The 26,271-nt window shown below is 39.2% G+C and overlaps 2 protein-coding genes across 2 annotated transcripts; both read left to right on the top strand.

Moving 5' to 3' along the window:
- The first annotated feature begins 7,259 nt into the window (after positions 1-7,259).
- Positions 7,260-10,400, top strand: slc10a2 (solute carrier family 10 member 2). Its single transcript, XM_069662650.1, has 6 exons — positions 7,260-7,648; positions 8,582-8,700; positions 8,906-8,994; positions 9,137-9,312; positions 9,644-9,801; positions 10,201-10,400. Exons 1-6 carry the CDS (start codon positions 7,260-7,262, stop codon positions 10,398-10,400), a joined length of 1,131 nt encoding a protein of 376 aa, XP_069518751.1.
- A 3,345-nt stretch (positions 10,401-13,745) lies between these two features.
- klhdc3l (kelch domain containing 3-like) lies at positions 13,746-25,417 on the top strand. The gene is made up of 8 exons (XM_069663544.1): positions 13,746-13,783; positions 18,896-19,088; positions 19,356-19,438; positions 19,999-20,077; positions 20,735-20,781; positions 21,520-21,640; positions 22,239-22,428; positions 24,246-25,417. The coding sequence occupies exons 2-8, from the start codon at positions 18,920-18,922 to the stop codon at positions 24,880-24,882; spliced, it is 1,326 nt and encodes a 441-aa protein (XP_069519645.1). The 5' UTR covers positions 13,746-13,783; positions 18,896-18,919; the 3' UTR covers positions 24,883-25,417.
- Positions 25,418-26,271: the final 854 nt, after the last annotated feature.

Genomic DNA, 26,271 nt, shown 5'->3' with positions numbered 1-26,271 from the left:
TATCTGTTTTTTATTCTCCTATCAGACATTCACCCTATTCCAATATGACATATAATGGCCAAAAATCGAGTGGATTTAGCGTCAGAGTTATTTTGATGTCTTTGTTAAATGACTAATTTCTGTCTTTACATTTCTGCCTTAAACGAGCATTTCCCCCTTAAATGACTAAGTTTAAATTCATATTTAAATTGCTTCATTGTAGTATTAATGCAGTTAAAAAATATCCCTATTTTTCATTCTGTCATCAAACACTTACACCATTCCAAACTGTGGCCTTATGTTTACACAACTTTTATTAAATAAGTATAGTACAGTTTAAGATTGTAAAAAAGATATTTCTCTTAAATGCATTTCTACTTAAACGCTCCACTTTAAAATGTTTGTTTTAAAAATAAGATTTTATCCTATAAACTAATTTATAAGTATTCTCTAACGTGGTAAAGGCTCTCATAGAACCAGCTGTTTGTTAGTGGAAAGACATAGAGTGTCAAAGTCATATCCAGAGACACACAGCAGGATCAATCAGTGGTGAGAGCGACCTTCAGAAGTGAAACCTTAATGTAGTTTGACCTGATGAGCTAGTCTGATATCATACTGTACTTATCAAGGCCAGTTTCAGTCCACTAATGATGTAATGAATAACTGTAGGCCACACATAGCACACACAGAACAGCTTCTGCCTCTGTGACTGTCCTGGCATTGATACTGATATCTGCACGTTTGAGAAAGAAGACAGTTTGTGAGTTCTTTTTAAGGTTCTACAACAGTATAGCTCTCTATCTGTTTAATAATAAACTGTTAATTTTAACAAATATTACATAGACAAGTGTAGATTTACAGTAAATTTAAATCAATTTCTATGACATTATAGGTCTACTTATTGTATGAGCAGCAAACATATGTCTGTTCTGCCATAGTAGCTACATTTCTATAGCAGCTTATGAGTAAGAGCTTCCATTCAGTTGAACTGGGTGCCATCTTTGAGTCTGCACTCCAAAGTCCATCTTCACCTTTGTGGTTGGAAAAAAAAAAAACAATCCAGATTCCCTCTTACAAAAGGAGACAATGACTTTATCAAACAGGTCTTTTACACTTTGTGTTAGTGGATCAAATAAGGCTGAGCGGTCGGGACGCTCAGAAAAATGTGTCGATTGAACACATTAACTTTGGCTGTTGGAAATTATAAAGGTTATTATTATTATTATTATTATTATTATTATTATTATTATCATTATTATTACTTCAAAATAGTCTTTTAATTTATTAACAAAATGAGTTATTGATTAATTGGGAAAATAATCAGCAGATTCATTGGGAGTGGAAATAATCATTAATTGCAGCTCATAAGAAAATTACTGCAACTAAATAAATGTTACTTATTATTGGTATGCCTTTTTGTATCTACTCAGTAACATGGTAGAAATTAGTTGTTTGTGCATGTCCTTCATATTTTAATTTTTAAAACTAACTTTTTATAACTTATTTTTTACACTAACATTTATATATTCTATATCTATTTATATGTATGTTTTTAGCAATAGATATTTCTCGCATTCTAATTTAGTAAAAACTCCCTTTAAGCATAAATATAAAACTTTCAGTAATTCATTTCTTATGAATTTTCCTGAATATTTGGAAAATGGAAATATTGGACTCCTCATTCTTGTATGCTACGCTCTAAACATCCACCAACAAAACATGGACACAAATAAAATAATACTTTTCCTGCATACGTTTGTGTCTTTTTACTGTGATTCACAAAAATGATCACTAGACAACCACGTTAGTCACAGACTGGTGGAAGGCTGAACTGTTGTAATTAAGCTGACAGTAATCGGAGACAACGTTCACCACGGGCCGGTGATCTGTATTTGGGTTTTGTGTTTCGTAACCAGATATTGGTTATTAAATTTGAATTGCACAACAGCTGAAACATCCACAAACAGTTTTTTTTAACTACTTGCATTATCACATGCAACAACAGCTTTTCGATGCTGTAATACAACACTTATGGAGACGATGGTTAACACGTAGTGTGCAAAGAACGCTACAGGTAGAAGGTTAAAAATGCACAGCAGATCAGCAGACATGCACCCATAAACGTTTTTATAGAAGTTAGTCAGCAAGGGGTCAAGGTCACACACTGAAAATCTCTTAGTGTAATCTCATTCACTTTTCATCCTCCTGTTTGCCAGCGGGACAGTTTCCCAAACGGCTCCTTTATCTTCATTTCCTGGTTTTACAGGTGGGCTCCGTGTGAAGCACGAACATATCAGATTAGATTGTTATCTGTTCTCAGATGGCCGTCAGATAATGGCCATGACATGACACAAAGCGTCGCACACTCATTCACACACCGGGAGCACAAAGATCCTTAACATTTACTGCTGCCTGAATCAAGGACGAGTCAGATGGAGAGAAAAGATAAAAGCTGATGGGAGAGATAAAGACACGATAAGAGTCCCTCTGAAGAGCTACCAGGAGCATCTCACTGACCCCTTCCTCATACCAGAGCACTGATTTACACAGACAGAGAGGATATACACACCTTTACATTTCACAAGACGTTAACAGGGCTGCGAGTCAATGCATAAGATATTCATAGATTGTTAAAAATTTAAAGAATGGTTTGCTCCTGCAAGGTGTGAGCTACATACTCAGATTATGAGGACCTAAAAACTCTTTTGCATAACTTTATAACCCCTCAGCTTGATTACTGTAATTCCATATATGAGTTTTACCCATTATACTTTTTTTAAACTCCAGATGGTTCCAAATGAGTTTCCTCCAGAGGGTGTCTGGGCTCAGCCTTAGAATTAGGGTAAGGAGCTTGGAGTAGAGCCGCTTCTCCTTCGCATTGAAAGGAGCCAGTTGAGGTGGTTCGGGCATCTGATTAGAATCCTGGGCGCCTCCCTTTGGAGGTTTTCTGGGCACGTCCAACTGGAAGGAGACCCCAGGGCAGAGCCAGAGCTCACTGGAAGGATTATATATTCCGTCTGGCCTAGGAACACCTCGGGATCCCCCCAGGAGGAGGGAAATGTTTGGATGGATGGATGGGTTCCAAATGTCAGTGAACTGGTTACCAGTGAAATACAGAATTGATTTGAAAATGTCTCTATCTGTTCTTAAAGATTTTCTCAGCATTAGAATTGATCTAGGTTCCTCCCTCTTGCCTTAAAACCAGCGGTGTAAATCACAATTTATTTGACACCCCTACAAAACTTACTGATGTAACAATGCTCACCAAAATATGATTTAAAATTATGTCTGTCTATCGTGACCGAAGGCTGTCCAACAGTGAGTCCAGTTCTGCTCGGAGTTTCTGTCTGGTAAAAGAAAGTTTTAATTTTATTCTTTTTAAATGAAACATACTGAGCAGTGTTTTGTGGAAGCACTAAGTGGACATGCATCCACACATTGTATTTACTCAGTTTTCCTGTGATAACGAGTAATTTAAAGGGCCTGAGCCGCCTCTACTTCCTGAGGAGGCTGAGGTCCTTTCACATCTGCAGGACGATGCTGAGGATGTTCTCTGAGTCTGTGGTTGGTCGGTGCTATCCTGTTGTGTGCCGGGGCAGCAGGCTAAGGGGAGCTGACGCCAACAGGCTGAACAAGCTGATCCGCAAGGCCAGTGACGTTGTGGGGAGCAGGACTCTCTGACGGCGGTGTCAGACAGGAGGATGCTGTCAAAGTTACGTGTCATCCTGGACAATGGCTGTGTTTGAAATGCAGTACTATATACTACATACTTCATACTACATGCTACATACTGCATACTGCGTTCGGCGGTAGTCTGTAGTATGGAGGAGCTTTTCAAATTAATTTTGCAGTATGCTACGCCAGGCTGAAATAAACAATAACCGATGCTTCTTTAGCTATAGCGCCCCCTTCTGCTGGAATGCTGCTGCTGTCCGTCATTTCAACTGCCGCTGTGATGTTCCAGCGCTTTGCATTGTGGGATACAGTAGGCAAGGTAGACTGGTCCGATGCATACTGGAGATTTTCTCTGAAACAGTACGACATTATTTTTGGCATACTGCACATTTTGCTTTTGTTTGCATACTACATACTACATTTACATCAGTACGTACTGCTAGGATAGTATGGCATTTGACAAATGTCTCCCACCCACTCCATGATGTGCTGGTTAAGCACGGGAGCACGTTCAGTGACAGACTCATTCCCCCATGATGCACCACAGAACGCCACAGGAAGTAAATGCTAAATGGACTGTACTTATATAGCGCTTTTCTAGTCCTTGCAACCACTCAAAGCTGTTTTTACACTACATATCACATTCACCCATTCACACACACATTCACACACTGATGTGATTATGTTACATAAAGTGCCCAACTGTCAATCATTTATCACATTAATACGTTGGGTGCAATTTGGGGTTCAGTGTCTTGCCCATGGACACTTGGTCATGTAGCCTGAGGAGCTGGGCATCGAACCTCCAACCTTCTAATTGAAAGACGGCCGACTCTACCACTGAGCCACAGCCGCCCCGACGTCATTCTGACTGTAGCCATCAGACTCAACTCAACTGTCTGACACCTGCTTTAAATATTCACTGTATATTGTTACACTAAATGTATATACACTACACAGTGTAAATCTAATTCACATACTTACTTATATAATTTACAGTTTTTACATATTTTGTATAATTTACATGTCTTACATTTTCTGATAATTTACACATTTACATATTTTACTAAGTTTTACTCTTTTTATATTTTCTATATTTTCATTAGAATTAGTTTTTAAAGACAACTTTTCTCATAATTCTGAGATAATGATCTTGTTAATTCAGAATAAAGAAACACAGAACTGAATATTATATTTTTAAGATGTAGAATAAACATAAGATTAAAAAACATCTGAAATGCTCAGATAGCAGTTCCAGTATCAGTCTGAGGACAAATTGTAATTTGAAAGTGCAGATAAGCCATGTTTAACTGATAACTTATCTCTGCCCATAAGGGCCCAATGGTGGCCCACCTGGGCCAAATCATGCCACCCTAAACCCAGTTTAACAGACCACAAGCTGCTTGTGTTTGTCAGGGCAGAATATCGCACTGCTTTTATGTTTACAGATTAAATTAATGCTTTTATCCTATTTACTCCATTTTAGTATAAATGTTTAAATATCAAAATGTGACCGATTGGTGGAGTTCAGACGACAGACAGTAGAACATACAGGGGCACCACATTCTTGAGCAGCTGTTGGCTGGTTGTCCTTCAACTTTACAGTTTAGCATTACCTGTTCATGACAGAGGCAGACACAAACTCTTCAACGGGACCTGGGAAAGTAAGAACTAACTTTGTATTGGACAGTTTATTGAAGAATATAATTGAAGATAAACTAAATAATTCAGATGGATCCAGAACCAGTTATAGACTTTACTAGTCATCGCAGTCAGTCATGAAATCTTTAACTTTGGTAAACTTTACCACATCAAAGCGGCAGGGAGTGAGCTTCAGCTGTAGGTAATCGCTCACCTGAATTAAGAGGCTGGTTATGTAACTTAAACCTTTTATTGCTTCCACACTTGGCTAAGCATGTGCACCGTGTTGACATATCGTAACTGTAAAAAAACATTGAGTCCCACGTTTTTATGTCTTATTGTTTTACAGCCTCAGAATAGGCTGGATGGAACTGAGACACTTAAAACCAAAGAGGCTTAAACGTCACTTTACAAACAAATCTCTACTTTTTTCACATTTAAACACTTTAGTTTTCGTCCGTTCGTCGGAGGAATTTAATGGAACATTTTCAACATGAAACATGCTTCCCGATGTTAGCATTGGACTCATCGCTTGTGCAACACATTGAATTATTAACAAACTCTAAAGAATGGCACTCATTTCTTTTGGACAGCTGAGGATCTTAAAGAACTTAAAGAACAGCTTTCAGAGGATGGTCCTCTTGATTTGTTTGAATTGTGCAAATGAGGGAAGATTTTTGATCTGATTTTTGTAGCTGCTGTTGAATTGAATGCTAACTAACTAACTGGTGTTTTCCATTCATAGACTTTATAAAGGAAGGGGAGATAGCCTCATGTTTCCTAAAACCTGCATTCTTTCTATTGGCCAGCAAGGGACAACTCCAATAGTTGCAAGAAGACCAACTTCTCAGTTGATTTTTCGCCTTAATAAATAATGTTCCTGTTTACTTTATGTTCTAAATCGTTAGTTAAGTCTTCTCCAATACAACTTGGTGTTAATTTTGTAAATGGTGGTCCCAATAAGAGTAATATCAACCATAAAGCTGGGTATGCTCACCTCCAGAGTTAGTTTTCAACCAGGATGGAGTCGTCACTATGGGTACGATCCTGTCGTCCAAATATGGTCACTTCTGGCTCCAAAAAGCAAAGATGGCTACAGCCACAAATACAAAACTGCACACACAGTCTACATCCACTTCTTTTAAGCAAGCTTTCGTCTCAGCCGTCGGACCCTGTCTCTCAGTCAGCGGCCTCTCACACACATTCAGTTTTTGCATATTTACAGCTCTGCCCTGACTGACCCTCCAGGACTCTTTTTCAAATGTCCTTCCAATAGTTTCTTCTTAAGATTATCATGTTGCATTACTATAGTGTTCTTTTTTATGTGGTCTTTGCTGGGAAATGAATAACCAGCTATTCTTCAACCACCATACTTTCTGTGTTTTATATATAACTAATTTTTGACTGGTTTAACTTTTAAGCCATGATTTGGTGTTTAAAAAATGGTGGCAAATGACTGTTTTTATGGGCACTGTGCAAAGAATACCTTGTGCGTACAGGGTGTGCCCTGTCTTAAAGAACTGCAAGCATCTCCCCCTGCTTACTGGCAGTCTAGGGTGATGATGCTGCAGAGCTGTCCAATAAAGTTTAAGAGCCCAAGGGCCAATAAAAGTTGGCACTGAGGTGCAATCACAATTCTCTTTTCAGAATGATTCTCTTTTATATGCATGTTCTTCTGAACGCTGACCCCATAAAACATTAAGTATTGGTTAATTTTTGATCTGATGATTTTTTCACCTGACGATTTTCCCACCCAGTGTCACTTGGCTGTACCTGGGCAGGCATAAAGAGGCGCGAGCTTGACAGTTCTTCTCACTGTTCTGACATCCTCGTGGAGATACAGCAGATACAGGAGCAGCCTTGTGGATTCTAAGAAAAACAACATCCAAAGAAAACTCTCACTCATCTCTCCAACTGGGACACACTGATTTTTTTTTTCTTCTGCTCACATTAAAGTGTCCACCATGTTTAAAGTGACAACTGCAGTGCCTCTCTGTGACCCTCTGGCCACAGTCTGTTCAGGCACAAACTGCCTGATTCCTCCGAGTAACTTCAATGAGATCCTGGGCGTGGTGATGAGCACAGTGCTCACTGTGATGCTTTCCTTGGTCATGTTCGCCATGGGCTGCACTGTGGATACCAAAAAGCTTTGGAGCCACATCAAGAGGCCGTGGGGCATCTTCATCGGCTTCCTCTGCCAGTTTGGCATCATGCCGTTCACAGCCTTCGCCTTGTCTTTGGCCTTTGATGTGCTGCCTGTGCAGGCTATTGCTATCATCATTATGGGATGCTGTCCTGGAGGCACCGGCTCCAACATTATCTGCTACTGGCTGGATGGAGACATGGACCTCAGGTAAGAAACCAGCTGGCTGGTTGGAAGGCTCGTTGGAAAATCCAGTGTCCTCCACCCGTCACACTGGATGGTTTTCTTGTTAATGGCAAAACTAAATTAAAAGATGAATTGACTCTTGTCTCAGTTAAACAAAGAAGACTTTCAAGTACTGCACAGGAACACAGTGAATAGCCGTGTTCCCAGAGAGTAGAGAGCAAAGATATTTGATAAATAAATGTGTGTCCCTATCTTTTATCCAAATTGTTAACAAAATGGTCATTGGGTCTATGGCTCCTTGCAGTTGCAATATTTTTTGGTATTACGAATCAGGTCTGCTGAGTTGGGAGTAAACTGCTACTAACAAACAAAGGGAGTAAAGACAATGAGAGTTCCCAAACAAAAGCAAATTTAAAGCAGAAGAAACACATTTGAGCTCACTTGTTACACACACAGTTAAAACTGTAAAGGCAGATGTTGTCATTAAAGTGAGGTCCAGAAACACCTGCAAACTGCTGATCACTAAACATTCTTCCATAGAGAAAAAGAACTGAGATGATACTTTAATAAATGTTGTGATTTTGTGCATTAAAACCCATTTATATTAGATCATTACAAAACAGCTGCAGAGCCGATGCGTCCTTCTTGGTGTACTTGGGTTAGTAACAGGAAAACACTCAAAAGACGCATGTTACCATGTCGGTTGCTAAAGAGGCTACTGGGGTACAATCAGGTACCATGTAACTCAATATATTCAGGACCCTTATTGGCCCTCATCAGGTAGAAGTCATTGTACAGTATGGGCTAATGGTTGGGCCACCAAGAGCGTATCCCCAAATAAGACGTGTCGTTTGAGACAGCGGAGACGTATTTTTAGGACACATTCTGCTTGAAAATTGGAATGGCGTAAGAGAAACTTGTTAGACTAATACACTCCCCATATTTCCCCCACCTCAGTATCAGTATGACAGCCTGTTCCTCCATCCTGGCCTTGGGGATGATGCCTCTCTGTCTGCTCATTTACACCTCCACCTGGACTTCCAGCGACACCATCGAGATTCCATATGACAGCATCGGTAAGTGGACAGCTGATGGTTTATTACTAGCCTATGATGCTAAACAAGTTCTGTTGGACTTCCTCAGACACATGAGTAAATATATGGATGATGACATTTATTTTTAAGGATTTCCTCAAGTGCTGTTTCATTGTGTTGTATAATCACTGTTTGTTCAAAGGGGTAGTTGACAGTCATGAATTAATATGAATCTGTGTTTCCTCAGGTATCACTCTCGTGTCCCTTCTTGTCCCGATTGCTCTGGGAATCTATGTCAAACGCAGGTGGCCCCGGGTGGCCAAAAAGATCCTCAAGGTAAGAGTACTTACAGTATCCATGTGAATGTATTCAAAGAGTGACTTCTAAACCATATAATCTGACATTTGATGTAGGGATTTGTGGTGACATTTACACTTTGCATGGCTTCATCAAATGTTTCTGTATCTGCTGTTCACAGGTAGGCTCCATTGCAGGTTTTGCGCTCATCATCGTCATAGCGGTGATTGGAGGGATTCTCTACCAGTCCTCCTGGACCATTGCTCCGTCCTTGTGGATTATTGGAACCATCTACCCCTTCATTGGTTTCGGCCTGGGGTTCTTCATGGCCCGCTTTGCAGGTCAACCCTGGCACAGGTAGCGTAAACACAAATCATTAAATCCTAACGTTTTAAAATTAAGGGCTTGAAGATGTGGAAGCTTTACGAACAAATATTGTGATGCTTAAGGACGCTGACCAAGCTGCCATATTTGAAAAGTTGTGATAAACAACATGGAGTTCGTCTCCTGATCGCTTGCTTTAATTTTGTGAGACTGTTAAAAGGATAATATAGTATAATTATGTTTTATAAATCACAAAACCACTACTATATCAAACATACACAAATTCCTTAACTTATTTACTTATGTGGTTGTTTACCCGAATCCCCCCCCGGTATAAACAGAGTCTGATCGTTTCCTTGTTTAGATGTCGAACCATCGCATTGGAGACGGGTTTCCAGAACTCCCAGCTCTGCAGCACCATTGTCCAGCTGTCCTTCAGCCCTGCTGAGCTGGATGTCATGTTTGCATTCCCTCTCATCTACAGCATCTTCCAGCTAGTGGTGGCACTCATGTCTGTGGGAGGTGAGAGCAAAAAACAAACCTGCAAAAGTAGTAAGCTGTGCACTCCTGAGGACATACACACTATATTAACCGAGTGGATATAGTTCTGTAACAGTTTACAATAAGGGACACAAACCTTTGAGAAGTAAGTAGACAACAAAACAGCCAATTACAAGTGCAAAATTAATTTAAAATAGTTAATAGCGATTCTTTAACCACTCAGCATAATGTGCCATGTTAGTTTAGAGACCACAAAAGATTACGTAATCGCAAGGTAGTGGTGTAAGAGGGACTACTTGGCAACTACTCCTACTACTGGTAAAATGTGTCACTACATGGACGATGCACAAATAGTAATTCATTTGTAAGTATTTTAAGGTAGCTGATCTGAGTTTCTGAATCCATGTTCTTCCTCTGCAGGCTACCAGGCTTATAAAAAGACATGTGGTAACGGGTCAGCTGATGCAGACAGCGAGGATCCATCCCAGGAGGCTGATGACAGAGAACCAGAAAAAGTGAAGGAAGCTGTGGACAATCATGCCTTTGAGTTGTATGAGAATGGTGGCATTGAAGAGAAGGGTAAGGGTGTTAAAGAGAACTTCACAGCTGTGAGGCTCTAAACCTGCAAATTACAGACTTTGAACAAGCAGGAAGAAGCATCCAGGACCGCGGCACTACTGATGACAGCAGCCTCACCCAACTGTGAACACACACTGCACTCTGCAGGCTGGAGGTGTGCGCTGCAGGTCCTACTTTGAAATAACATTTTCAAGAACAGTCTTTCCTAATATGGCGAAATATTTACATAAAGGCATTGTACTATTGCATTGTGTTATTTTGAAATGTATTGTATTAAGTTATGCAACCCTCATTTCCCTTTAAAGGTTAATTATGCATATTTAAACTTTTATAAGTTTAGGGCCCTATTATAAAATATTTCTGGGACTTACGAAAAGGTACAATATTGTTTGGACTGCTCCGTTAGATCTCTTCAGCCGGCAGCCACAAAGTGGGCTCTAATGGCTTCACAGTTATCCTTGCAGGCAAAAGAGACTGGTCAAAGAACGCCAAGTGAAAGGTTTTTTTCCACTGACAACTCAGATTATTATTGTTAGTGTTTAACAACAGGATCCCTGCAGAGATAGAGCTTAAGAAGATAGACAGAATGACTGGTAGCTGGTTTCATTTTAAACCAGAAGCAGCCGTCACGTCGCTCTCTTCCACAGGACTCCATTGACAAAAACAGAAATGATGCCTTGCAGAACACAGGAGCTGAAAAATGAAGATATTACCTTAACAAAAAGGTTGATCTCTTTGGGGATCCTTTAGTAAAGTTGTCAGAAACTTAATAACAATCCCTGCACTTCTTGGCATATTTGCTTGCAGGAATTATATTGCAGCTACAGCCCCTGTTGTAGCAATCTACGGGTGCACTTCCAAAGCTTCTTGTTCTTTTAGGCCCCATATTTTAGCGTCCTCATTATCTAAACCACAAAATATTAAACATTGGACCCAGGTTTAAAAATACTGCAATAATTCTTTAATATGTTAATATTTAATTATTCACAACAACGTCACTGTTTACCCTGTTGTGCCCTTTTTCCTTATTCTCATTTACAGGTGTCCTTTTTGTTTGTGTTATCAATAATTCAAACTGACAAACATGCTCTTCATGTGGATTAGTCATGTACTGATATATAACCCATCGTAGTTTTGGAAAAGACAGTTGTAAAATGCACAGACAGAATATAATACATTTTGATTTAAAATGTATGTTATTTATCTTTTACTTATACTCTGATGTAGCAGATGAAATCGGTGGTTATTACAGACCAACTTTGGCACTTGGACCCTGATGCAAACTCCTGCCCTGCACTTCTTTTCAGTTCTTCTATACTTCGTTTATGCTTTGTGATAAATAAAAGTAAGAGTATTGAAATATAAGAAAGCATTTATCACATGTTTAGACTCATAAAATGTTCACTTGTCCTAGCTAATTGTTTATTTATGAAGCATGCAGAAATTATTATTGTCTTCTGTATTGTGCAAATGTGCACGACTGAGAATTTAAATGCATATTTCAACGCTTTTTTGACTTTTCATGCATGTACAGTAACAAAATAGCAAAACCCCTCCTGCTTTTTTATATTGACCTCTGTTTTTAGGAATGTGCCATCTGAAATAATTTGTCTTTATTCCAAAACAATGACATTTTTGTGTTAAAGATTAATATTTTGATATCAATAAACATGTTAATATTTGGAAGCTACACCTCACTGTTGTAAGTTGTTATTTGATATAGAAGTGATTGTAGAAGGATTCACCAGCAAAGAGCACACCATCAGGGATAAGATTGAACAATTTATTGATTAATGAGATTGATCATAATGATGCTTGGGCGTAGAGAGGTCGAAGTTCTTGCGGTTAGAGTTTTGGGGAAGCTTTACTGGGGATCCGGCGAGGCACCCGGGCACGACGAACCCCCTCAGGGCCCTACGGATAGGAGGACAGAAAGAAACAGAAAAAGAACAGGGGTGGGAGGGAAGGGTGCAGAATGCGAGAGCTAAAGTGGAGGAGAGGGTAAGGTTTGAATTTAGGCGAGGTGTGCTCCTGCTCCTGAAACTTTGCTGTGGCATCAATATAAGTATGTTTGAATATATGAAATTATTTCTCAAAGGATGACCCTGATGCCCTTATGTAAAAGCTGGCACATGTACATAGTCTAATGTAAACTGTAGTAAACTGTAGTAAAATGTTTCAGCACATGGACCCTGGACAAGGTTACAAACCTATTGCCTTCCAATCATAAAATAATTTAAGTTATTGCAGTTTCAAAGTCCAAACTGTTAAAGCAAAAGCACGTCACAAAACCACATATAATATGCTGTAAGTGCTGTCACGTGATAATAATAGCGTACAGCTGTCTGTGTCATAACTTAAATGCAGAGCCAAACATACACTTCACACCCTTCCTTCCACACACGCCCCTCCCCCTGATGACTGAAGTGTTGCTGCCTTCACAAACTCTTGGAAATACTGGGAATTCTCAAACTTACACATCACCAAAGTTGCAAAGGGATGTATCTTGAGTGCAAAAAAGACCAACACAAGGATATTAAGAAAACATGCTCAAAGCTTTGACAACACTTGCAAAGCATTTAGAAATAACACAACGAAAAATAAAACACAACCTAATATCACAGCACAATGAAATAGAACCAAAATACACACAATTAAGCTAAAATGCTTAATTGTGAGTGACCAAAAAAAAGGTCATATTTGTGAGCATATGAAGAAAACGTCCAAACTATGAATGTAATATAAATACTATAAGATTATAGAATATTATTTAGGCCTATACATTTTAGCTGATTGTAACTGTAAGCTATTTGCCTTCCTTTAACTTCAACATAAGGTAGTTAGCTTTGCAAGCTAGAGAAACACTGGTCGCTGTTGAATGAATAATTGCACTTGGAAAGTCAAGTTGCATTTTTTGCACCACAAAGGTGACCAAATCTAACAGTGTCAGTGGTAACCTTAGTGTTTCAGGGTCCTCTGACTGACATTAATTTGTTAACAAACAATTACTTGATGTTCACACCTAGTCCATTGTCAGAAATAAGTGCCAGCAATGTCTCAAGTTAAGGAATATGAATATAATTATGCACACAATTTAGTCATTTCTACCTTTAAATAATAATCCATGTATACCATTTAAATGACTTTATTAGAAGTATTAGAAACCTAACTTGTTACTAACTTACTTGTCTGAAACATGTGTAATCACAAGGGCCTCTATTAAGAAAAGACAAAAAACAGTTTTGTATCGATGTTGTGTATTTCAAATCCTCAAACGCTGTGTCCAACCAAGACTCCAGTAAGCCACATGTTATTGTAACGACGTTTCAACACTGAAGTCACAGTTTACGAGGATACCCTGAATGCAGCAGAAGCTCGTATACAGAGAGACAACAGTCAGGGGAAGAGGAGCAGCTCGGCTCTCGTAAGTAAAAGAAATACTTTTTTAACACGTTTTTTGCCTGTTACTGAATTTCACAGCAACATTGTAACCCTATAAAACATTGTGGCTCTGAAACATAAGCAGCTTTATGTAGTATTTTACATCAAAGGAAGTTACAGTCGACAGGGAGACGCTCTGTCGAAGTCCATCATCATCTTTTCCTCTTCTCAAACTTTACCGTTATTAGCCTGGTTGGATTTTACTTTAACTTGAATTTGTCAGAGTGAGACATCGACAAGTGTGACTACAAAGCAATACCTTTCATAGTTAACGCTGGACACATTCATTTTATCAAGAAAAATCATAAAGATAAGTTACGTCGTCTGGAGATTGAACTGTACAACAACCGTTCGAATTCTTCCTGAAGTGGTTGTCATGCAATTAGCAAGCCATTGACTAACGTTAGTCAGCCAACGGTAATATTACGTTGTGCGTAGGATTCCTGATGGTTGGAAAGGTTTGATTATTTAAACATTGATGATAACGGTAAAGTTGGCTAGTCTTGTAATTGTTATTTTTATTTTTATTTTTAAACTTGAACACTATTTCAAAATCAGGGGACGGGGAAGGGGAGACTGGGGACGTTTGCAACACTTTTTAAATTTATGTCAGTTACTTTAAGACTACTTAGAATCAACAAATCAAATCTATAGCTGTGTCCTTATCAAGGGGCTGCATCCTTCGAAGGACGTATTTGAAGGCCGATTGTGTCACGGCAGGGCGTCGAAGGTTGTCCCAATTTGAAGGCTCCTTCAGATGCGGCTGCCAAATGCGTCTTCCTTTTGGGCCACGAAGGATCCATTGGGTGCATCCTTCGCAGCCCAAAGTATCCCGAGATGCATTGCACACCAATTCAAACAAGATGGCAGACTCTTAAACGGCAGAGGAAGACACTTTTACATGTAAAAGTTTTTGGTATGTGACGATAGTTATGCTAGCTAGTTAGCCCGCTAGCTATCTGTTGCTAGGCGACAGGAGCGGCATTCAGTGACGCTATCAGGAAATCCTCCATAGACCAGACTGTCTCATTTCAGTTCGGCTTTAACATCTACGCAGGCCATGAATGGAGCATCCTCCGTAGACCGCCTCCTTCAAAGGTTGCAGCCCCTGGATTGGGACACAGCTCATTAAACTTATATCAATCTTCTAATTTTTTTTTTTTTTTTTAATTCCTCTTTATTTCAGTGTGACAGGAAACATGGAACAATTCTTCCTGTTTCAAACTGCAACTAAAGCTTTTATTTAAACATCCTTTTTTTCAATACATCCTGTCAGCCATTAGAGAACATAATGTACTCCTACCGTCCTGACCGTCTAACTTTGAGGTAAAAAATAAACACAAGGATCTAAACTATGACAAAAAAAACAATTTTGCCTGCAAATGTTGAATGCAACTAGTGTAAAATAAGATGTGTTGCAACTGCCCCCAGTCTCCCCTAAGCTATAAAGTAAGAGCAGGTGTGATGCTTTTGAGAGGAAAGCTTCTCAGGTTTAAACGGTCACATTATTTGGAAATTGGTCTTTGAAAGCAAACAGGAAAAATATTAGTATACTTTTAATTATTAGCATTACAATTATTAAAGTATATGATGACTGAGTTAGGAATGAATACAAAGGCATTGTTTGCGTGCTATCAGGGTATTTCTGTTGTTTAACTTATTTCACACTACTTCATCCTTGTGTAATGAGTAGGATTAACTGACTAACATGAAGAAACACCCTGTTGCATTTAATGATTGCAACAGGATTTGATTTTCCTCAAATCTTTCTTCATCACTGTGATATTGGCCCATACTGAACAACCAGGTAGAATTAGTTGTGTAACATCAGTACAAACAACCCAGGCTGTGAAGATTTAACTCAAGATCTGTAAAGGGTTCTGCTGACATGAGTGAATAAAGCCAAAAAGTCCAAAGAGGTATCACAGACTAAAAAAATATTCAATTACTTGTTTTTCTTCTAAACCAGTGTGTGTCAGGAGTTCTGCGCTGATAAATACCTCAGAGAAAAGCTTGATATACAAACTCACCGAACATGTTCAGGCAAGAAAAAGCCATGTTGCACAATCTTTCACAATTTAGCAGTTAAAGACTTAAGTAACTGTTTTTTTGTTGACACTTCTTTACAACTTATTAAGAACGAAATATTAGAAATGGTGTAAATTATAATAAATCCCAATGAACACTGACACGTGTTGTAGCTGAACAGTAGAGCCTGACCAGCATGGGATTTATGACACTGATTTTAAAGGGCTGCTGTCTTTAACAAGTGGCTTTATTAAGAACACTGACATTAGATTGTCAACCAGTTCTAGTGCTGCAGACAGTGTAGAGTAAAGTACGGAGTCTGCTACTCTATATGATGACAGAAGTTTTAAACCACCCTTTGCACTATTTCTCCATTACATTACATTACATACGTTATGTGAAATAAGGTTTTCATATGTGCATGTTGTAACACATAACTGATATGGTATATGTAATGTTATAAATTGTCGGGGGATGGGGTTGTATTGGTAATTAACATATGACCTAATGATTGTCACTTTACATAGGCTATACTCATTATATTAATGTCAATTAATGTTGTAGGGCCTATAATACCAATGAATACTAGATCTAATGGTTTATTTCATATCCAGATATTTATTTTCAGTCAGCGATATCAATATTATTTTAGTTATTTTATTTCACTGAACAGATTGCTGAATCCCGTTTCTGTTTGTGACGTATTGCACCTTTTATCTCTGATAACATACAAACTAGATTACTTCATACAAGTCACGCTCAGGTGTTTGGACAAGGCAGAACGAGGTGTGTGAATACAAAGAGGTGACCTCAGGGCTGTTTGCTCATGTGACAGGCTGATAAGATGTAGTAGAGAGGCTAACACTTATCAAGGTGAACGGAGAGGAGAACTTTCCAGCAGCTAATGGAGGGTGTGGAAAAGCTCAGTGAACTTCCTCGTCCATAGATATTGCATCTTGGAAAACTACTACAATGATAACCAAAGGCAAAGAGTAATGATAAACCTCTCCTGACACTGGATCCTCATGTATATTGTAAAGGGCTGTTGAAGTGAGTCATCAGTTTCCTTAATAAATGTTTCCATTTCTTTTTGTGACAGCAGAGTCGATCCGCATAAATAACTTACAGCTTTTTCTTTATAAGGTCAAATCCAACAACGCAGAGCCGCTGCCTGGAAGGCATTTTATCACTGCTTTATTTGGTTAGACTCCAACAGCTGGGTCACATCCGCCCTCCTGCGTTTTCATTTTAAAAACGGCATTATGAGACAAAGTTGATCTTATCCAGATGAGCACCATTTCAGAACGCATCCTGTTCATACTAACATTTCTGAAAATGCATATCCAGGACCATTTCCATACACTTACATGCTCTTGCCAGTGTAAACAGGAAAACACACAAAACTAGGTCAGAGGCTTTTACAAAGCTGTGTTTCATAAACTCTCAGATGCTGGAGCAGTGGGGATGCTAGATGATGCAAAAGATATACGTTTTGAAAGGAACGTTTTGTAGTTGTGGTAACATAGCCTTAACCTTGGATTAACCAATCTGTCAGTTAACAGAAAAATAGCCACCAGCTGTAAAGGTTTAATTGTTTAAGTCATTCATCAATCATGCTAAAAATGCCAAGCGTTGATGGCTTTAGCTCCTCGAGTGTGCGGTTGTAAACTAAATATCTTTTAGTGTTGGATTGTTGGTTGGACAGAAGAAGACATCTGATGACGTCCCCAGCCTTTTCTCACAAATTTTACTGGTCAAATTTGTAATAATTACTTGTGAAAGCGTTGTGAACCTCTGCGCCCTGTCAAAACATGCACTGTCCTGAGGTTTTAATATTTTGCTAAGAAGCAGACAACGTCTGCTGGTTCTGTGTAATTTAGTCAACTATATTTTAACAGAAACAGAACGGTGATGTTATTAGTGCTGCACAATCATTCAAGTCAACCTTTAATAAATGTTTAATTATTATTTTACTACACTTAGAAAGATGTTGTTAAGAAGTCTTAGAGTTGATCTAAACAACAACAACGTCTTTGTAAAATACTGTTCTAAATAAAACAAAGACAGTTATAGATTGACTTTAGTAAGAGGGATAACTTTGCAAACTGTACAAGAGGACCAGATAGTCTGTCTGTCCCCAGAGAGTCACCGTCTTTCTTTGGCAGAGTGTTTCCCTGCAGACACCGGGGCCTATAGCAGCAGTCAGGTGCTCTGAGTCACAGTCCCAGCTGAGCACCCAAAGGAGCCCAGCTCTCTGTAGCCGTAACAACTCACCTCACACTGTGCTGTCAATTGTGTGGATGCAGAGGAACACAGTTAGAGTGCAGTTAGAGCTGTAAGATCACAAGACACCTGACTCAGGTCATTTGTTACTAGAGGGTACTGAAGATCCAATCCTAATTAGTTTATGGTTTCAGTTGCTAGTTACAAGTCTTCTAATACAGCATGATGTTTATTTTGTAAATTTTAATCCCATTTAGAGTTAAAAAAAAAGGTATATTTTAGGCTGTTGCTGACTGTGACAAGTTGCTATGGTGACCAGGAAAGGTATAGCAATGCAGCCAATTACGGTCACTCGTGGCTGAAAGGAGATGGCCATCAAAATGGTAGTCCACAAACCCATCTGCCATGTCCATCTGTTGGTAGTGAGAGCGAGTGTCTGTAGTCTTTATGTTTTCCTGTGGTGTCATACACCAGCACTGTGGGTAAGCTTAGGTAATCAGAGGAGGTTGTACAGCAGCTTCAACATTCCTCTGTTGTGATTATCTTATCAGCATGGCTTTGCTTTCTAGTGGCCTCCTCCATTTTCATTTATTAGTTTACTGCTCTGTCAGTGGGTCAAGCTGATCGTTAGTTTTAACTACAGCCTCTCCTGGACCACAGAGAAACTTCTTCAGATGTTCTGTTGAGCTTCAACACTGAAACATGTGTGAACAGGTTACAGTTTAAATGCACACACAGGTATCAGTGTGAATATATTCCAATTTTAAAATTGGAAAGGGCAATGAGTAGATTTCATACAATGTTTGTTAACTTTTTCAAATACTTTGATGTTGTGTTTTTTTAGAAAATGGTCAGGTGAGAGCGGCCCATGCCAGTTATGAGTCAAAGTAGTCCCTGCCTGTGGACTCGGCTCCCCCAGAGCAGCCCGTCCCCATGTGACCGCTACAAGCACGCCTGCTGCAGCTATGATGGACATGTCTACATCCTGGGAGGAAGAGAGAACAGCTGTCTGAGGGACTTCTGGAGGTACAGCGTGGGTAAGGACTGGATGCCCTGTTGAACTGTTCAGTTTTAGATTGGTGTAGACAAGTAGAGTTTTTAACTCAAACAGTGAGGATTTATTGACTTTAAAATGATGTGAATGACACATTGGCAATAATATTACAGTGTTTTCTATGATGGTTTAAATGGTATAACGTTCAGAAAACTGCTCCACATGGGATGCTCTTTAAAAAACAAATACAAGCAACATAAGCTGTGTGTCGTGAATCAACATAATATACATTATGTGTGCAATATTACAGTGTGTAACGAGTGGACAGAGTTAAACTGCACCGGTGACGCTGCACCAGAAGAACTGGAGGAACATTCTATGGTGGCTCATGAGGTACAAACTCAATAAATTATTATATTTTACTTGAATAAAACATTATTAGTGTTCAGGCAAAAAGTCAAAGCAAATTTTCCCAGTTTGACTGCATGATGATTTTTGGTGTTTGCATGGTTAAAAAAGACACTTGAATATCTGCCCTTCCAGATATGTCTCAAAACTAAATGCTGTCATGTCTCGCACGCAGCAAAGTGAAACGTCAGCTGATATCAGTCTTACTACAGCGTCATAAACACAGTCGTGATTTATTTACAATAAACTGGTCAGAAGTAACGCAACTGCAGCTATTAATGCTTACTCATGCGGGTGTCAGAGTTGCTGAACCAAGAGTGGTAAAAGAAGCCTCTTTATACCCATATGATTATTTTGGTCTATTTTTATGAGTTTATAATAGTTCCACAACTGACTGAACACACATTCAATAATAAGAACCCTTCCACAAGGAGAAACTGAATTTTACGTTGAAATAAACCCCTGCTTTTGGTCTGAACACACCTTCTTGTTGCTTATGTATCATTGATTTCTGTTGCATGTTTAACAGCTTTGACCTTTCTTAGGGCTTCCTGTACGTGTTTGGGGGAATGCTGGATTCTGCATACACCAAGTGGAGGTGTTCCCTCTGGGTGTTTGACATTGGTGAGTTTCACTACGGAGGATGAGCATGACTCAAGTCAATATTGGCAGCCGTTGTCTGCAAATGTTCAGACTTGACAAACAAATCTTGTTCTTGCATGTCGATTCCAGTCTCAGGCACCCCTGTGAAACATTCAGTGCAGTAGTTCGGATGAGTGTGAAACCTGTGAAAGCTTTAAGATACTGTGTTTCTGAGCCTTTACATTTATATAAAAATGTTTTAAATGTTTGATAAGAAAGGAAAAGTCCCAAATGATATACAAAGTGGACTGAACAACTAGCTTTACTATCTGGATGCTGTTACAGGGACAGGACATGCTTCCTGCTCTAAGAATACCACAACCTGTTTGTTCCCGTTTGTCCCGGGTAGAGCTTAGCTTTGATTCTCACTTATTCACTTGTTTCTTCATGTTTGTGTCCAAGACTTTTTGAGGGAGGATGACTCTGCTCATTTCCATATTTAAACATTTGAAATCACCATGTGTACAGTCTGCATGTATTTAGTCATTATTCTGAAACAGTGCCACAAGGAGAACATGTACGTGGATACTGTTTCCCTTTTTTCTATTTTTTTGTCATGATTATTTTATATCAAATTAATCTCTAGCTTCATTTATACCTAAGCTCAACTTCATTCTCCTTTGTTCCTTTTCCTTCCAGCAAAGCAGAAATGGGTGCACTTCCAGGGAAAGACGAGCTCCCCTCAGGTACAGAGAGCCTTTCATGTGGGAGTGATTTGAAGAAGTAACAGATAGCACGAAACCACTCATCTCCTCTCACTCTTACCGGGTTCTACCGGGTACCGGGTCTTTGTCAGTATTCTTACAAAAATAGCAAAGGGCCTGTTTTCAACTAATAATACACAACATTTTTGTAAAGAAAATCACGTTTTGCACTTGTTAACAACACGTTAGTGAAGGTTCTGTGCAACACGCCTGCTATCATACACAGCAGACTTTCATCAGAAAGAAAAGACATCACAGTACTGATGAAAGTCAGGAAACATTCATTTCATTGATTGGTGCTTTAATGTTTATTGTCACAAATGTCATAAAAATGTTGTTTTACTCACACAAACAGACGTGAAAAAGATAAAATCATTGCAGGCCTTAAAAGAGATTTGGTAGGTTGGTAGAGGTGGTTGTAAAGTGTCAGATGCGACATTTATAAGCAGGCGTTTGACACAAACAAAGAGAAACTATTGTGCTGGGAAAGTCCAGTCAAGTCGTTTTATTTCAAAAAGCCAGTGAGGAACTTGTCTTCTCCCACACGTCTGAACACATCAGGGCCGGTTACCTTGGAATCTAAACAAGAGAATTAAAGAAACATTGAAATACAATATGTCAAACAAAGGTGAGGCTGGTTTTAACGGTGATATAATTGTCGGGTTTGCTTGTAAATAGCTCTAAAGTTGTTTGTGTGTGTGTGTTTGTCTCTGTGTGCAGACCCAGATGCCCACCAACAGAAAGGGACACAGTGCTGTGGTGCTCGGCTCTGACATGCTCGTCTATGGAGGTTTCGTAGACATGAAAGGATCCTCACAAGACTTCTGGAGTTTGGATTTTGGTGAGTTTAAAATATCTTTTATTCCTTTGTTAAAAAAATGTGTTGAAGAGCTCATTCTTGTTTTAGCTACTCATGAAAACACACTTATCTTATCTGCATCTACTGTAAAAAAGAATCAATATGTTTAAGTCAAGCTTAAGTGGAAATCTGGTATTTTTTCATCTCTGCACTATTGTCTTTTTCATGTTTGGGGTTCTAAATAACTGGCAGTCCAAGAAACAGACTGTAATGGCAAATGTATAATCCTTGGGGGAAACGGTGCCCGATCAAAGTACATCCACACAAAACACAATCAAAACGTGATAGAAAACAAGATCATACTCTTACTTTTTACCAAGGAAGGTTTGTCTCTATTTCTTTACTTAAATACAGCTTATTATGTTGTCTGAGAATATATCAAGTATTCAACCACTTCTACTGATGACAAGACAGACAGAAAAGGTGGAGGATAATTAAGTTTGCCTTGGACACAGCAAGTCCTCATATTCTGTATTTTTATTGTATATTTTTTAAATTCCAATAACACATTTCTCACACACGTCACAGCTCCATCATGTGTATTAATTGTAGATTCTTGTATGTTTTTATATGCACGCAGATACCATGGCTTGGTCCCTGCTCAGTGGTTCTCAGCCGGGCTCACTAGGCCCAGGCCCCAGACACAGTCACTCAGCCATGGCCTACCAGAGCTGCATGTACCTGTTTGGAGGCTTGAAAGGTTTACATGAGCAGAGAGACTTCTGGAGGTGGAACTCCACCAGCAACATGTGGAGTTCACTCAAAAACAAGTGAGTAGTGATTTCTTCTTTCAGTGTCATCCCTGGTAGAATACAACTACAGAAGACTCATAGGAGGCTGTTTCTCCAATGTTTGCGATGTGATGGTCCCTTATACATTTGTATTGTCTGAAAGGTAATGTGACAACATCATCAGTTACACAAGACAAAGACACTCTTTTTAATTACTCTTCAAATGTTAACAATATATAACATAATGCTAGAAGTCAAATAGATTTGTAGGTTTTTTTATACTAAGTGTGTCATATATTGATCATCACCTATACACCAGAGTCTTGCCCAGCAATGACAAAAAAAGTTGTTTTCCAGGCATCCTTAATAATATTTTAGACTTTGTTATTTCCTGGAAAGCAATAAAATATTGACTTATCAATCACTCTGGGGTGAGAACTAATATTTCATCCAATTAAATGCTTTCTATAATTTTTACTTCTTGCATCTTGACTATAAATTCTGCCTCTTTTCATTTTCTCCTCACGATTCCAGCTGATCAATACCCAACTTTAAACTAACTTCAACTTAGCTAACTGTATGCATAAAACATGCCTCACTGGTGATTATCAAACTAACATCAGTTTGATGTTTGCCTGGCAGAAGCAGGCCTAGCTGTTAATTATTTTCTTTAAATCAGATTATTAAATGTATTCCACTTTAACCCAAATTGGTCCCGTTTATTCTGACTGAGGTGTTTATACGAACCTTTTTGATCAAGTTTGGGCTTTTAAACGGCTCATAACATGAATTGTAGGCTCCATGTGCACGGAGCTACTGTTACCTGAGCTGACTTAGATCCTAGTGTGTCTGATCTCCTAGTGTGTCTGATCTCCTAGTGTGTCTGATCTCGTGGTCTAAAAGTGTGTGATGTTGCTTTTCATAATCACATTGTAAATACATAACAATACTGTACTTATCATCAGAAGACAATTTTTGTCACGTAAACTAAATTATACTAGAGTGTAATACATGATGTAATGAACCCCTAAGTTGCATCAGTTATACATGCCAGTTAACCTCACAAGCCGTTTGTTAAAGCACTAGAACAGGTCATCCTCACATCTCTCTGGTGTCTAAAGAACTTGATCCTGTCAGGATAATACCTGGATGTCTCATCGCCTGCTGAGCAGCCCCGGATCAGTTTTCACCTCCCTGTGCTGCCCAAACACAGGGTGACATGAAGAGACTCTGTCAAGCTGCAGGAGGGAATTATGATAGCAGCATTCATATCATAAAAAGTCAAACAAAATGAGTAATGGGATTACTCTCCTCGTAGCATAGAGGAACATATTTCTCTCACAGTTTCAGTCAAGTAGTGCTTGATTAGCAACAGCGCTGTGCAGGTGTCAGAGCACAGTTACAGTATGAAGAGAAATTCTACACCTGCCCTTGTAGGATGGCAGGGTTTCTGAGATTTTCATTTAAATAAATATTTGTCGAATCCCGATCTTTGGTGGAATGAGTAAACACAATTGTGATTGAGCTTGTGGCCCACTGATGACAGCCTGCAGCATTTGAGGATTTAGGACAGGGAGTCGAGTTGACATTCCCAGGTAAAAATCACAGTCAGAGTTCTGACAGTTACCACAGTACATTTATTCATTTCTAGTGTATGCAGAATTTCCCGGCCTTTTCCAGCTCTCTCTTCTCATATATTTGTTTTACAAGTTCAGTATAATTTCAGGATTTCCAGCCCATCACAATCACAGCTGGACATTAAATAGCTACAAAGGCAAAAGGCCTTTGCACAAAGTAGTCGATGTTTGGGTTGTGTGTTCCTTCCTGCTGACACCACCTCTGATTGTTTACCTCAGGTCTGGTCCCTCCAGGCTGATGGGACACTCAGCTGTGGCCTACAAGGACAGCATGCTGCTTTTCGGGGGAGGAAGGAGCCAGAACTCTCCAAAGAACTGCCTGTGGAGGTACAACTTCACCTCGCAGACCTGGGGGCAGGTTCAAATACTCCTGGGCTCCACCCCCCCAGACAAGATTCACCACTGCTGTATCGGACTGGGTCCCAGCTACACCTCCAACACCAGTAGTTTCAATGCAGAAGTCCAACCCACACTGCTGGACAGGAAAACAAGGCCCTTTAAGAACAGGTGCTTTCCTGCACCGCTCACTTTTCTCGGATCAGACGGAGCGATAGAGCTGAAGACGTTCAGCCCGGACAAGTGCTATGCAAGAAAAACACTCACACAATCCTCCGAACTGCACAACAGCAAAGAGTGCTTGGTGGGGAGAGACGCACAGCGGATCGGAAACTGTTTGAGCTTTGAAAACAAGGCTTTCAAAACACAGTGGAGCTGCACGGAGGAGGAGCTGCTGGAGGAGGAGGAAGAGGAGGATATATCTCAGCATCTGCCTGATCTGCTGCTGGTGCTGGGCGGAAGACCCTGCACCACACACAGTCCCATGTCCATATGGCAAATGACTCTGACTGACTCCTAACAGCCTGCCAAGAACAAACTTTACTAACTTCATATATTTTTGTATGTAACAACAAAAACATCAGTATTATAGTATATGCCGAGCTTTGTTTAAAATGTTTAAAGGGTTTACATGAAAACAGGATAATAAAATACTGTTACTGTATCACATGGCCTTAATGCAGAAATCAAATGAGATGAGAAAAGCTATAATATTAAAAAAGCCACTAACATTGACTCTACTGAACATTACATCAAGAATGATCTCATAATGGTATAGTTGTGAAAAATATAAGGGACGTCATGATGCCATACTGGCACGTCAGTGCTGCCTATAAGATGATGCACATGCCATTCACCGCACACTCCTATACACTAGGTGGCGGTATGCACCCTTAGAATTGTTGCATAAAAATGTGTGTATTTTATTTGACATGTAACCCTGAGTGGGGTCAGTTTTGTTACCTGTTTCTCAGTGAATGTGTACATTTAAAAAAGCTTTTATGTCTGCATCTACCCGTGGGTCATCATGATAAGCGTGAGCGCAATCAAATGACTATCAATAAAGTTTATTATTATTATATTATTATTTCACTACAGGAGACTTGATCTGGCAGTCGGTTAAAAACTTGAACATATCCACAAATGAGATATCACCAAAATCCTATATGGTGCATCCTTAAAAAAAACGAGGCACGGTGAAGAACTGAAGCAGCTGTCGTATATCTTGTTGTATATCTGAATACAAATCTGACTCTTGTGTGAGACGAATTCAAGCTTTCAAATTCACGATTATGTAACTAACATCATTCTTATCTTCCTTAATACATAATGATTTAGAATAACCATAAATCAGCTGACTAATAACCTCAGGGAAAATATTCTTAGTGAGTTTATGGTCTCGCTCGCTAGTTCAAAGTCCTCTTCAATAAAGCCTGATTTGATGTAATTTACGGTCCAATTTAAAATCAAATGGGCCATAAACGCAGGGTTTGTTTTAGTGCCCGCCTACCTGTGGTTGCTGCCATGGATACCTGCCAATCTGTATAGAGGTGTAGCAAAGCGTATCCGCCGTGGCTTCAAAAAACAAGATGCTGAATGCTGAATGCCAAACGCCGAACCGATATACTTATGTGACCTATTTTAAAGAATTAAGTCTTCAGTAGGAACCAGTGTGCTTGGAGATGGGAGTAACAAACAGGGAGGAAATTCAGAGTATTGGAAGAACAGTGCCTAACACGTTTTCAAAAAGAAATTCTTATCTCTTCATCATGTCTTTAATCAACATTTTCTATATATATATAAATATGAAAATAGAAATACTCATTTAATACCTTTTAAATGAATGCTACATGTCTTGTCCATCACTTAAGACACATTTCATAAATACCTTTGAGTGTGACAGACTCCT

The sequence above is a fragment of the Semicossyphus pulcher genome, unplaced genomic scaffold, assembly GCF_022749685.1.
Source record: "Semicossyphus pulcher isolate SPU_LCO1_2020_fin unplaced genomic scaffold, fSemPul1.0.p SCAF_15, whole genome shotgun sequence".
Taxonomy (NCBI): domain Eukaryota; kingdom Metazoa; phylum Chordata; class Actinopteri; order Labriformes; family Labridae; genus Semicossyphus; species Semicossyphus pulcher.
The sequence above is the reverse complement of the archived record's forward strand: the minus strand, read 5'-3'. Positions and strand labels throughout refer to the sequence as shown.